The following is a 15,073-nucleotide window of genomic DNA, read 5'->3' as shown; positions in this document are numbered from 1 at the left end:
CATGTAGTTACTGTTCAAAACACTAGGGTAAAAAAAGACGAAATCCCTAATCTCACAGAACTTCCATTCTAGTGAAAGTATAGGAGAGTTGCCAGCATTCATGGGGGTTGAAAGCCAACACATAATATCCTAACCAATAGTTTAGAATTCAGATTTGTTAAAATAGTACAGAAGTCTATGATTTTAAAGACTACCTAGTTAATCTTCATTCTTGTAGCTCAGGCCTCTTGGTTATGACTTTATAAATACTCTGATAATTATATTTCATATCAAATCTGATACTCCATATAATGTTTTAAGATAAAATTGTATGCATACCACTGAAATAAATACAATGTGATTTATTTATGAGAACAAATTAACAATGAATAGTATTTCAGAAGTTAAAAAGGTGACACTAATTTACTGAATACACAATCTTTTATTTTTCTTCAAATTTGGAGTTTAATTATACAAAGATGTGAAGTCAAGTTTTGTAACCTAAAAATATTTACTTATTAAAACTATATTAATACTTTCATAAACTATACAAAAAAGATAATGAGACAAACATGTGCATTTATAGAACTGCATGTCAGTCATGCCAGATCCCTGGGGAGGGAATTCCCAGCACGACCTCATCCGTCTGTGAAGGCACAGAGCAATCCTTGTTTGGGCATACACATTCAATTACTTGTCCAATATGGTCTGCACTCTACTTCTTGATGGTTTCCTTCTGTTATGAATGTGCATGTCCAGTTGTCTGCTTCTTAGAGCAGACATTTACCTAAAAGAAAGCATTATAACAATCAGTTACTAGTTACTAATTTGGATCTGCACAAAAAAATCTAATAATCATTTTTTTAAGCCTTTTTTCAAAAGACTGATAATAAAATTCAACAAATTTTTCAAGGGTTAAGATATAAATATTTTTCAAATAAGATGCCTGAGTAATTACAAAATATTGGGCAACTTCTGTTTCCTAAAGAAAACTTCCCTAAGGAGGTATTTTCAAAATGAAATCTCTGCAGAGTAATTTCAGATTTCAAGTTACCTTCCTCATCCACCAGCCATTGGAGGAGGACTAGGGCCACGTAGATGATTAATTCGACCCATTCTTCTGGGAGGGTTTCCTGGTGGCCTAATAAAAGAAAAATTTCTACTGTTTAGTAGACATCAAGTGATTCCTTTCAAAAACTCAAATAGACCCTTTTATTTTAAAATAAGAACTACCAATTAGGTCAGGAGTTGAGAAAATTCAAATACTTATAGGGACCAGATACTTAATGCACATGAGAAAAGGAATCAAGCAAAGACTGTGATGACCTAAATAGTACTTCCTATAAATACATGCGTAACTGAAACCCAGCTCCATGGAAATGCAAGCCCAACCCTGCGCTGCTTGATCTTCTCTAGTTTTCTTTAGCAGTAGAAATCCAGACTTTAAAATGGACTCTTTAGATTTAATGGTTGTCATCAGTTTTCATCATCTAATTTAGACTTTTCCCACAGGATAGTTGATACACAATTTAGCTTTGTCAAATTGACTCTAATTATCAAATCAGAGGCAGCCTGACATAACTTATAGTAACGCATTAATTTTATGAAATAGAATTTAAACCTTTTATTTCTGTGAGACAATGTCTATCTATAATAGCTAATTTAATTAAAATTACAGAGTGGTAAAAATACCAATTATCAATTTAAAAAGCTATACCCTCTTCCATCATCATATCTGGAATCAGAGGAGTTTCCATAGCCTCTTCTCTTTTTCACATCTTGCTGAAGCAGAGTTTTAAAACTGAAACAAAGGGCAAAAAACATAAATACCACTTTCAACATTATAAAATGTACCTCCACAGTTTCAGTTATATCTACGAGAAGAGTACTAAACCAACTCAGTTCCCACCTCATGTTTCTCAAAGCCAGCTGGACAACACCGTGTAGCTCATGTCTACACATGTGCTATGTTCTGGGCCAAAGCCACCATTGCCTGTCTTTCTTACATGCTAGTAACTCACCTTAAGAGAGTCTAGGCACTAGAAGTGAGTGAAACCAGAGCCATCCCCAACTTCCTTCCTGTACCGTATATCAGCTGTCAGAGCTTAGTCTTTTTTTTTTTTTTTTAAACAGCACTGCACATTCATTTCCTTCACATTTCCCCTGCGAACAGCCTACCTAATGTTACCTTGCTGTGGGAGGAGCCTAGGGTGCTGTGCCAGAGGCAAAGGGCTTCTGGGAATTCATCTGATTGGAATCTTTTTTAGTTGTGGAGGGGGAAGAATTTAAGTTAAAACAATTATTTTAAGTAAATAGGGAGTAGGTGAAATGTGTAAAACTTTAAGGAAGTTTTGCACTGGCAACTTAAGGACCCTCTGTCCCACTCTATTTTTATATAAAACCATCTCTTTGATTTTTTTTTAACCCCTTCTAACTTATGTTACATGCAGCCATGAGATTAATCTTCTTAAATCACAGCAACAATTCAATTAAGTATAAAGATCATAGTCTGCTATTCAAACTTCTCTGCCATCTTTCCTGTGTTTCTTCCACCTGGAGTAACTTCCTCTGATGGCCACCTCCCACAATCATGCCAGCCCAACACCCATTGTAATATGAATTAAAGTCAAAGAAGGAAGAAGCAGTCTCCCACATCTCTGCATCCCTGCAGTTCTCTGCCATGTGACATTCAAATATATATATTCAAACTTAGCATGAGTAAGACTTGTTCATAGCTTGTTCATAGCTGATGAATAATCTTCACAAAAAAAAAAAACAGCATGGAAAAGGACAAAAATGCATTTAAGAACTGCTTGGAATTTTTTTTTTTTTTAATCAAGATCTAATTCCCCTTGTTTCTTGTATAATATGGAGTAAAAGCTGCACATACACACTAAGCTGAAATAGCAGAGAGAAAGTGAGGCACTGTTGCCCAGCATTAGACTAGGGAAGCCTGGCTTCATAGCTGCAGATTGAAATGGTTGCCAAGGCTAAGTCACAGTCGAGCTACCTACTCAACTATCATATTCATACTTGTTGGATGCTTGGGGGGCAGCTTTACCGCCACAGAAGTCTTCATTTCCCTTAGCAAAGCTAATAATATATATATATATATAATTTTTAATTACAATTAAAAGCTCAGCCTATTTAAGATCCTCAACATGATGTACTAAGGTACTTCTGTTAACTTAAGTATCAAGGCTAGTAAGAGCACTGTTACACTTACAACAAAACCACGAACTCTGCTATTCCCCAGAAGAAGTCTGTTATCAAAGATAATCTCCATGGGGACTGACTCCGGCTGTCCAACACTTGTCCTACAGACGAGAAAAAAGAAACTTCAGTTAGTACTACAAATCCCTGATACAAGATGCTTTATAATTAACTACTTAGGGAACAGTAAGACTCAGTTTTCAACTTGTTCACTGTTTCAGAGAGCCAACACAAGGAAAGGTTTGTTATGTGTGCATCCTTCTAAGAAAGGGTTCAGAGAAATAAAGCTCTACAATCTAAGGGTCATTCTTTTAATATGTCAAATGCCTTCCTATGTTCCTAATTTTGGTGAGTGACAATTCAAGGATTTCTTTTCTTTTTAAGTTGTGATAAAATATACATAAAAAGTTCCCATTTTAATCATTTTAAAGTGTGCAGTTCTATGGCATCAAGTACCTTCACACAGTTGTACAACCATCACCATCACCTATCTCCAGAACTTTTATCTTCCTCCAACTGAAATTCTGTGCCCATTCAACACTAACTCCTGTTTTCTCCCTTCTCCTAGTTCTTGGCAACTACCCTTTTACTTCCTGTCTCTATGAATTTGACTGCTCTAAAAACCTCATATGAAGAATCACACAGTATTCTTACTTTGATGACAGGCTAATGTCTTCAAGTTTCATCCATGTTGTAGATGTGTCAAACTTCCATCTTTTTTTAAGGCTGGTTAATCTCCCATCTCATGTGTTTATTTTGTTTATGCATACATCTGTTGATGGGCACTTGGGGTGGTTCCATCTATTGGCCATTGTGACAATGCTGCTATGAATGCCGGTGCCTGAATCTCTATTTATTCAAGTATTTTGAGGAAACAAATGGGATGAGTGAATATAAAAGAATATTCACACCACTTCCACTTTCCTAAATGTGAAAATCTCTTTTCACCTGCAAAGTCTCTTTCCTGTATAAAAAAATTGTTTACATACACTTTTACCAATCTGTACACTCAGCTATGTTAATATTTTCATTGAAATTCAGTCTGTGTGTTCTAGGTACTGAAGAGAATTCACCTTGTTCATTAAAATAACCACAATTTTTCTCTAATGGGATGCTGTTCTAATTACAGACTCGTTTCTTTTTTTTTCTTTAGGTTATTTATTTACTTGAGAGAGAGAGAATGCACACACTGCGGTGGGGGGGGGGGTGCAGAGAGAGAGACAAGCAGACTCCCCACTAAGCAGGGAGCCGGACTCAGGGCTCGATCCTAAGTCCCTGAGATCATGACCTGAACCAAAATCAAGAGTCAGACACTTAAACTACTGAGCCACCCAGGGGCTCCAATGGATTCCAGTTTCATCTTAAGCACAAATGAAGATCTATTTTTCAAACCACTTTAAATAATGGAAACTACAACATGAAGTTAGTGTTCTAGCGTTCTTTTAGCCTTGAGAATCAGGAATATTTTGGGAGAAGAGCTGTCAACCACCTCTCCTCTCAATCTTCTCAACCCCCTTAGTCAGGGTCTACAATTTCTCCTTCTTTGACCACCTTACTTTTAGGGATCCACTTGGACCTGAGCTCTCAATGGAGCTATTGAGAAAAAGAGAGATACACTTCAAGATAGGGCATGGGTTGTGACATGCTTGGTTCTGACTCTTACTAGCTCTGCTTCATTGGCTGATGGGACATTTTCCTGCTCTGAAAAAAGTATTCCAAGACTAGTCATCAGGTAGGATTGAAGAAAAAGTCATGTGACAGTAAATGTTTTGTCAACTGGAAAGCATTGATAAATTCAATCCTTCTAAAGGAGATCTAACTAGAACACATTTTTCTCTTTGTGATTCTAAAGAACCCTTTGCATGCACTTGCATCCCTCTATCTTGCTCTTAGCACTTTTCTCTCCTAGCTTCTGAAGGCAGAAACTTCCCCTCCCAATATCCACAGAGCAAAGTAAGTTGCTTGGATCCAAGTGGCATTTCTCAACTATAATGGTGAAATAAAAGGTCTTAAGAGGACCTTCATGTTATTTATCTGGATCCACTATGATAATGTATACACAGGAAGACATACAAAGAATTACTCAATAATGCAAAAATAGAAGCTGCCAGCATTACCCACAAAGGACGTAACACAAACTCCGCAAGCGCCCCCAAATAAGAATAAAACTTTGATGCTTTTGGGTAGTGTCCATCAACCTACTTGTTACAAAGATTTTTAATTGCACCAGGAGGAGGAGGGGAGACTTTATGAAGAGCAAAGAAATGCAGAGTGTACTCAGCCAGAAGTCTTCTGAAAACCTGAATCCTCCCTGAAGATAAACAGATGAGTTCAATTGAACAAGGATCTAGCTCCAGTGATCCTACGTGTTTTAAGATTGCGCCAAGACACCTGCGTCAAAAAGGTGGGAAGGCAGTTTGGGCAATGGTCTGACCCGGTCATACTGGGTCCTTTCTTTCCTGGCACTGTTTTTTTTCTTAAGATTTTATTTATTTACTCATGAGACAGAGGGAGGAAGCAGGCTCCATGCAGGGAGCCTGATGCGGCACTGGATCCCAGGACCCCGGGATCATGGCCTGAGCCCAAGGCAGGTGAGCCGAAGGCAGGTGATCACTGAGCCATCCAGGTGCCCCACTTTTTTTTTTTTTTTAAGATTTACTTATTTATTTTGGGCAGAGAGAGAAAGGGGGTTGGGGCCAACGGGAGTCGGGAGAGAAAGTACCCAGCCGACTCCTCGCTGAGCGCGGAGCCCCAGGCGGGGCAGATGCCGCAGGCCTCCCAGGTCAAGACCTAAGCAAACAAAGAGTAGGACGCTCGAACGACTGAACCACACAGGTGCCCCCATACACTTCCGCCCGAACTAAGTCGCTCTCAGATTCTCTACTCGGGCCGGGAACAGTTACCAGGTTCCAACAGGGGGCGGTGCCTCTTCCTGTGCCCCTTGGAATCCGGGGCAAACAAACAATTACGTGTAGGATCCGCTACCTACTCCTGGGGGCGTGGGGGGAGGGGAGGGAAGACCGTCCTGTTGAATTCTCCTCCTACAGAGAAGGACCCTGACGACAGTCCTCCCCGCTCGAAATCCGGCTGAACCGTCTACGACCATTAGAGATGCTACAGGCGACCTCCAGGGCCCAGCTGCGCCTCTGAGTCCCCGCCCCTAAAACGCGGTAACCAAGTACCCGAATCGGACGGAGCGGGTCGACTGCGAGCCAGGTGGGAGCAGCGCCGCCGACACAGGCGCTACGCGCACAGACCGCGTTAACCCTGTTGTCATCCCCGGCTAAGGACGCGGCCGACACCCACGGCCACAAGCGGGGCGAGGATGCCCGGCAGCCGGCAGCGTCGTCACCCCGGGACCTCGGCCTCTGCCTCCGGGCTCCAGGGACGCTCGGCCGTCTCGGGAGAGCGAGGACGGAAGAAGCCCGGGTGTCGCCTCCGCGGCCAGCGGCCGCCCCCGAAGACCCTGCAACTCACCGTTCGAGATGTAAACCATCTTGGCCCCCTCGGTCCCCGCTTCTGGAGCGACTGAGAAGCTTGGCCCCTCTCGGCCGCGGTCTCTCTCTCCGCGCTCCGCCCCTAAACGTCACAGCCCACGGTTAGACCGAACGCAACGGCGCCGGAGCAGGGAGGTGGACGGAGCCCATTGGCTGCTGGGAGGGACACGCACACGGCGGGCGGTTTCTGCGTCATCACGGCGGCGACTTCCGGTAGATCAGGTAGAGCCAGGGCTGCCGGGCAGGTGACCGGAAGTGATGTTTGGGATTTAACCCGTGAACGCGCGCTTTCCCGTCCCACTTGGGATTTGAGCTTGAGGAGCTGGTTTCCACCCCCACCCCCCTCCCCCGAGGAAGAAAAGCAATTTTTTGGTTGCTTGTTGGCACCCGGCGTCGGGAAGGCGATGCAGTGGAGAACTGCAGGCAGGAGGAAGCTCCTCCGAATCTTCCAGAAGTGTTGCTATTTGAGGATGTGGAGGGAAGTGCCTTCGGGCGGAGACGGTGACCAAACCCTGCGGAGCTTTATTGTCTTGTTTGCGGAATACAGGGACAGGCGGCCGGCAGATGTGTTGGTTCTTTTTCTAGGCACTGTTTCTGCCCTTGATTCACCAGAAGCGAATGGAATTATTAAGTCCCGTGAGGCCGCCGTGAAAAACGAATCCGCAGCGCGAGACCGTTCTGTTATGGTTTCTTACTGACGGCCACGTGGCAATCTCATTCTTGTTTCACGGCCTTTGTACTTGGCTGTCCTTCTCCTCAAAGCCCTAATTGCTGCGAGCCCCCCCACCCCACCCCGACCCCCAAGTCCGGAGTGCTCAACCCGTGCGTCAGCTCGAAAAGATTACCAGTCACCTTAACAAGAATGGAAAAATTATATTTTGGAGATGATTCTACTTTGTATTTAATAGTGTTGGTTAAGATGTTAAGTATGTCCTAATACCTAGGACAAAGATTTAATTTCATGTTGGCTCTTTGGGGGAGCATTTCCCCCCAAAAATGTGTAATAGGACAAGACAACATCTTTTACTTCTTTTTGAGATTTTTGCAGCACAATCCTAGAGGATAATTTTTCAGAAATATTGGAAAGGGTCATTTAAAAAAATTATTTATTTATTCATGAGAAACACAGAGACAGAGACCTAGGCAGAGAGAGAAGCAGGCTCCATCTGGGGAGCCCAATGTGGGACTGGATCCCAGGTCCTGGGGATCATGACCTGAGCTGAAGGTCAACTGCTGAGGCACCCAGGCATCCACAAAAGGTCATGAATTGTACCAAGGACCTTTCAGTCTGGACTATGCTGCCATCATCTCTACATTCCTTGCTTTCTAACTGAAATTTCCAGCTTCCACTTTTGTTCACCTTAACGAGTTTTTCACACGGCAGCCAAGAATGAGTTTAAAATGCCTCATTCTCTTGTCTATAACCTTTAAGACACTAAAATTCAGTGATTTCCCATTGCTTTTAAAATGAAATCCAGTTCCTCCTCATGGTCTTCAGGCCCATCATGACCTGTCCACTCGATTGCACCTTTCATCGTACCTTCTGCCACAATCTACGGCCATATTGTGCTCTACCAACATTGTTTCTTAAGTTTCTGGAGCACCCTCAAATTCTTTCATGCCTCCAAAACTCTGCACATGCTTTTCCCTCCCCCTGAAGCACTCTTCCCCTGGTTCCTAGCTCATCAGTTCCTTTTATTCTTTTGATCTCAGTTTGTCACCATTTCTGAGTACCTTTTCCCGGCCACTCATCCCCATGATTATTTCCTACGTAATGCTTAACACAACGTGAAATTATTTTATATGGTGATTGATTTTTGTCTCTAGAGAAGGTAAAATCTAAGAAGTCAGGAACTTCACCTGCATTGTTCCTTTTTATATCTTCAAGGTCTATCATAGCCCTTGGCAGATAGTAGGTATCCAAATATTTGTTGGGGTGGGGGAGGCTTTCCCTAAAATATTCCTCAGTCGGCAAAAGAGGAAGGGGATTAACATTGGGATCTTTTGAGTACCAGACTGTCTCTTATTTCTCTGTTTTGATCTTTGTAAAAATTTTTATTTAAATTCAATTAACATATAATGTATTTTTGGTTTCAGAGATAGAGGTCAGTGATTCATCAGTCTTACATAACACTCAGTGCTCATTACATGATGTGCCTTCTTTAATGTCCATCACCCAGTAATGGTGATGGACATTACCCATTCCCTCACCCTCTCCCCTCCAGTGCCTATCTTGATCTTCTGATTTCCTCCTAGATCTCTTGTTTTCCTGCCTCTTGCTCCTGCTCATGTATTTCTTCTTGATGGAAATCCCCCCCCCTTTTTATTTTTTATTTATTTTTTATTTTTATTTTTATTTTTATTTTTATTTTATTTTATTTTAATTTATGATAGTTACAGAGAGAGAGAGAGAGAGAGGCAGAGACACAGGCAGAGGGAGAAGCAGGCTCCACGCACCAGGAGCCCGACGTGGGATTTGATCCCGGGTCTCCAGGATGGCGCCCTGGGCCAAAGGCAGGCGCCAAACCGCTGCGCCACCCAGGGATCCCCCCCCCCTTTTTAGATGTTGTTTCTGTGATTTTATTGTTTTTTAGTTTAATTTCAATTAACAGATAACGTATTATTAGTTTCAGAGAGTTCAGTGATTCATCAATCTTACATAATACCCTCTGCTCATTACATCACTGCCCTCCTTAATGCCTGTCACCCGGTTATCGCATCCCCCTCTCCCCCCTCCATTTGTTTCCTATGATTAAGTGCCTTTTGTGGTTTGTCTCCCTCTCTGATTTCATCTTGTTTTATTTATCCCTCTTGCCCCTATGATCCTCTGCTTTGTTCTTAAATTCCATATATGGGTGAGATCATATGACTGTTGTCTTTCCCTGATTGACTTATTTTGCTTAGCCTAAAACCTAGTTCCATTCATGTCATTGCATATGGAAAGATTTCATTCTTTTTGATGGCTGAGTAGTATTCCATCATATATACATATTTATCTATATATATCTCTCTATATATACACACACACGTACCAAATCTTCTTTAGGTGAATGGATAAAGTTTTCCCACTTCTTAAAATCTAATCCATCCTTCAAGATGAGGTGTGTTCCTATCAAATGAAATAATGTGAAAAGACTTTGCAAATTGAAAAAGAAAAGTGTAATCCGTAGCAAGGTGGGTGGGGAGACAAAGATAACATTTTCTCTATTTCCCTAACCTTCACTGTCTGGAACTGCATGTTAAATACTAGTCACATGTGGCTCTTGAGCAGGTGAAATGTGGTTAGGCTGAATTAATATGTACTGTGCATATAAAATACACACTATGTTACAGGGACTTAAAATGAGAAAATATGAAGTATCTAAACTTTTAAATATTGATTGCATGTTGAAGTCATTATTTTGGATATTGGATTATGTAAAATATTTTTTTTATTTTTAAAAAGATTTTATTCATGAGAAATACAAAGAGAGACAGAGACATAGAGGGGAAAGCAGGCTCCCTGTGGGGAGCCTAAGGCAAGACTCAATCCCAGGACTCCAGGATCAAGATCTGAGCCAAAGGCAGATGCTAAACCACTGATCCAAGTGCCCCATGAAATATTTTATAAAGGTACTTCTATTTTCCTTTTTACTTCTTTAATGTGACTGCTAGAAAATTTAATATTACATACTTGGCTTATATTTATGATTCACATTACATTTTCTGTTGAATACTGCTGGTCTAGAATGAAGATATTGGCCAGCCTGGCACAGAAAACATACTCAGCAAATATTTGTTGAATGAATGAATGGTCTTAATACTGGATAATATTTTAGTATATGTGCTGCCAATGTCAGCCCAATAATGAATAATACACAGGCTTTACTATATGTCAGGCACTGTTCTGTACACTTTTTATTTAATAGTTCATTTAATCCTTACAACAATAATGGTGGCTAACATTTGTATAGCACTTACTTTGTGCCATGCAATGTTCTAAGTGCTTTTCATGTATTAATTCATTTAAACTTCAACCCTATAAGTTGGTTCTATTCCCATTTTACAGTTGAGGAAACTGAGTCATAAATAGCTCAGGTGACTTGCCCAACATCACACAGCTAGTTAAGAAGCAAAGCAGTGGTTAGGACCAAGAGTGTGGCTCTATAGTTTGTGCTCCTGACTTCTTTACTGCCTCTCCACACACTAACAGCTGTTCAAACAGTAGTAGTCCACATAGAAAGGGAGGTAGTTTCTGGAGATTGAATGTATCTCAGTTTTATCAAAGTTGCAAAATAGGTTCCCCTAGTTTTTCTTTTCTAGACATCCCAAAGCATAAAATTTCCTTAAGCACCAAGGTTAATTACCTTCTCATTTCTGTACCAATCCCTTGCCAGAGGGACGGTCTATTTGTGAAAGACCGCTACCTCTGGAACTGGAGTCAATCCTGCTTAAACCACATGGTTTGGGAGTTGAAGACGGGTAGTGTTTACTACAAGGTAGTGAATGGATACTGGGTTGCATCAAAACAATAAGATGCCCTCAATACTGCCTTTAGGAACATGGAAAATACTTGGCATTTTTATGTTTTATTTTATTTTTTTTAAAGATCTTATTTATTTATGCATGAGAGACATAGAGAGAGAGAGAGGCAGAGACACAGGCAGAGGGAGAAGCAGGCTCCACTCCATGCAGGGAGCCTGACATGGAACTTGATCCCAGGTCTCCAGGATCCCACCGTGGGCTGAAGGCGGCACTAAACCGCTGAGCCACCAGGGCTGCCCAACAGTTGGCATTTTTATTCTTTATTTTTATTCTTTTTATTGTTTACATGTGTTTATGTATTGTTCTTATAGTTATTGCCTTGTTTTATTGTATTTGGACTTAGAAATCTTAGTTCTTTAATTGTCTCATTTTTTGACTGATCGTTAAAAGTAGATTTTTAATACTTTTATATTTGCATTCTCTAATACAAAAAAGTATTGCTTTCTAAGACTTATCTACAGATTCCAAAAAATGGAGTAAAGAAATAGAAATGTACATTCCATTACTATGTTTATAAGTCTCAAGATAACACTGATGTTTATGTTTGGAAAAATTAAGAGTAGGGATATGTACCCATTGATGTTAAGGAGTATATGATTCATTATTCTTATTCATTAAATGATTCAGAGCAGAGAATTTAATAAAAGTCCTTAGATCTGTTTTTTTTAATGTGATACCTGAACATAATATAAGAAATAAAAAAATGGATATGTGAAGAACACGTTTCCTTTCTTCCCCTATAATTCAGGATGCTAAACTTTGATCCTCTAGCGCAGTGAGGCTGTTGGAAGCTCTTCTTGGCAAATTTCCTCTTGGGCAATAGTAACCTTCATGACAGACTCACCTCTCTCAAGTGCATCTTCTCTTGGATCTTTACCAAGCAATTCCTCAATCACTTATTAGCTCTCTAACGTTTTTAAAATGTCTTTTTCTCATTATTTTGGCCAGGTTCTTTTTAGTTGTCCTCTGAAGGAAAGTTAGTACAAATTACTTAATCCTCCATAGCAAAAGGATAGATGCATTTATTTAACCAAATCAAAGTGACAATTTAGGTTAAGTTTTAAACACTGCTTTGCCTTTTGCTTTAAAAATTCTGTTATGTATATATAAATAAATTTTCTAGAACAACTATTTTCCTAATATAGTCAAAACACATTCTTTCTTGTGAGCAGAAAGGATCATTATAAGTAGTAAGTTAAAATGTGTGGGTGATTCAAAAAAATTATTTTACCAATAAACATTCTTTTAATCTTTCCATAACCAAACAGATGTCTAAAACCATACTTTGTCTTGACATTCTTGGTTCCTTTGTTGGTGGGTTCATTGAAAAAGGGTTTATTTTATAGCCTCCTAAAGGAAATTTCTTTGTGGCCCAGTGATGAGTGTTCCTTGGAAAAATTGATAGCCAGGCTCAAAGGGATACTGTGAAGGAGGTTGCTGTCACCTCAACTCGGTGGCTAGGCAGGCTGTTGCTGAGCCTTGACATCATTTTTCCTCACTAATTGCACAAGACAGCAGCTTGGTTAATATCACACAAGGTCAAATATGGTTCTCCACAAAATCATCTTTCACAATGATCAGTAATTCATCTCTTTTTCTATGAAACCCCAACTTGTTTTTGATGGAAAGTATGAAACAGAGACTCTGAAAATGGAATCTGGCAACTGAAGAAGTGTTGCTTGATATTATTTTCTCATTTCATTTTGAACGTATTTAGCTTCTCCTTAGTGGCACCCAGTCTTTCACGTTCAGACTGAGACATTTCACAAGTGTGCTGAAGACCATATGCCCAGAAAAGTGGAGAAGCAAGTGGCAATGGATAGGGTCACCTTGGGTGGCTGACCTGTCTGGTCTCTGCAGTTCCTGTACCATAGTCAGCCGGCAGGCAGGGGAGCAGAGCAGATGTAGAGGCTGCCAACAGGGCTGGCACATGAGACAGAAGGACTGTTGCTCAGACTTACAGCTGCAGCAGAGGTGCCAGCACAAACAGTTCACACTGGGATTTAATAGGCTTACCAGGTACCAGGGGAGTTCAGCTTTGAGACTGTTCCTGCAGGGGGAAGCCACCCAGCATATGAGTCTAGTCATTTCACTGGAGTCACTGTTTTTAGAAATGTAAAATGCTAAAGAAACTGTGCTAAATTACATTTTCCATCATAAGCTTTGAAAATGTTCATATCCTTAACCCAGCATTTCCATTTCTAGAATTTCTAAAGAAACAATGAGAGAGTTCAGATAGATTTATGTGCAAGGATATTTACCCCATGTTATTTGAAATAAAGAAATGGAAGCCACAAAGCTAAAACAATGGGGATTGGCTAAATTTTAGAAAACAATAGCACATGTACATTAAAGTAATGGGAAACCATTCACACTACTGTTTGGTGAAAAAAAAGCATATTACAAAGTATGTACAGTGTGTCAGTGCACAACAACAAAAAAAGAAATGCATGTATATGAAATTACACTACAATGGGATTATGAAGGGTGCCTGAGTGTCTCAGTTGGTTAAGCATCTGCCTTTGGCCCTGTCATGATCCCAGTGTCCTGTGATAGAGCCCTATGTCAGGCTCTCTGCTCAGCAAGGAGCCTACTTCTCCGGTTCCCCTCTGCTTGCTGCTCTGCCATCTAGTGCTCTCTGTCTGTCAATAAGTAAAAGTCCTTTTTAAAAGTGGGATTATAAGAGCTGTAATTTTTCTTTGTGCTTTTCTATAGTTCACAAATTTTCTATAAAAAATTTGCATTCTTTTTGTTATTAGACATATAAACAATGTCAAATAGCAATAAAAATCAATCAAAATACCAATAATTTTTAAAAGTTCATTTGTTAGACACTAAGGGTTCATCATTAGTTTAATTTAATGGTTTGGGAAATTCTTTAAAAATTGCCCCCAAATTTGTCTTTCTAGCAGAACTGTTAGGAAATTAATAACTAAAGGATTTGCTCAGGTAGTTGTTAACTTTTGGAATGCAACTTAAAAGACGTTTTATTTCATAAAGTTGTGTTTGCTATCCTTAAGTGCCCTCGTACTCAAAAGTATACACGTGATACATATGGAAGATAGATCCCCAGCAATTGAGAGAATCCTCAAAGGACCCACAAAAGCTGGGTTTAGAGACCACCAACTCAGATTATGGAGGACCGTAGGTAAGAAGCTTTCTGGTCCTCTTTGCTTCCTCTCCCATCCCTGGAGGAGTCAATGTTTTTTGGTTTTCCCTAAATGCTGATAGAGTCTGGTAAGAATCAAGTAAATGTAGTTTCAAATTCTTTGCTAGTTAGCTCAATATAATCTTGACAGCTGATCAAAATGCAGACTTGCATGTTCAGATTGTGCGAATGATCCATTGGCAAGGTTACTGAACAAAAACATTGATTTTAAATGTGTCTTTTTCAGAGCCCTGTTATACTATTAAGTAAAACTTTTTTAGAGCATTCAAATACAGCTATAGACCTTTATAGATCTTGAGCCCTGCCTTCAGGTGGCTAACTGTAGACAGACAGTAGAATCATCTTAATGGTATTTGGACCATGCTGAAAAAAATAGACTGTTAATCAAGAACGTTTATAGAATGTTCTATGGTGGTAAGTAACTTAAGAACAAAAAAACCACACCCACAAATCCTCAAAAACAAAACAAAAACAAACTCAAAAGTTTGTTGTATAAGGGTTTGATCTAACATCCTTTCCTTGAATAGAATTTATAGGCTATAAGAAATATGCTGTGGCAACTTTCTTACTTCCAGAGGAATAAATCAGAGTCCAACTCAATGATTTTTGCCTCCCAGCTAGAAGGCACTTTCTGGAAATAGCATGCAGGGAGTCAACACAGAAAACAAGTTAAGTTCTTTTAAATATGTAC

At 40.1% G+C, this 15,073-nt stretch overlaps 1 protein-coding gene across 2 annotated transcripts; it reads right to left on the bottom strand.

The window, feature by feature from the left end:
- Positions 1–326: 326 nt before the first annotated feature.
- On the bottom strand, positions 327–6,858 carry SELENOK (selenoprotein K). Of its 2 annotated transcripts, XM_025986243.2 has the most exons (5): positions 6,670–6,858; positions 3,206–3,296; positions 1,697–1,780; positions 1,034–1,120; positions 327–766 (listed from the first exon to the last, which is right to left on the bottom strand). In XM_025986243.2, exons 1-5 carry the CDS (start codon positions 6,686–6,688, stop codon positions 763–765), a joined length of 285 nt encoding a protein of 94 aa, XP_025842028.1. In that variant the 5' UTR covers positions 6,689–6,858; the 3' UTR covers positions 327–762. The 2 variants fall into 2 exon arrangements, with proteins under 2 accessions (XP_025842028.1, XP_025842036.1); XM_025986251.2 differs by lacking the exon at positions 327–766 and having other exon boundaries at positions 1,030–1,120; positions 6,670–6,802.
- Between the last annotated feature and the right edge of the window lie 8,215 nt (positions 6,859–15,073).

Source organism: Vulpes vulpes, chromosome 9, assembly GCF_048418805.1.
Source record: "Vulpes vulpes isolate BD-2025 chromosome 9, VulVul3, whole genome shotgun sequence".
Taxonomy (NCBI): Eukaryota; Metazoa; Chordata; class Mammalia; order Carnivora; family Canidae; genus Vulpes; species Vulpes vulpes.
The sequence above is the reverse complement of the archived record's forward strand: the minus strand, read 5'-3'. Positions and strand labels throughout refer to the sequence as shown.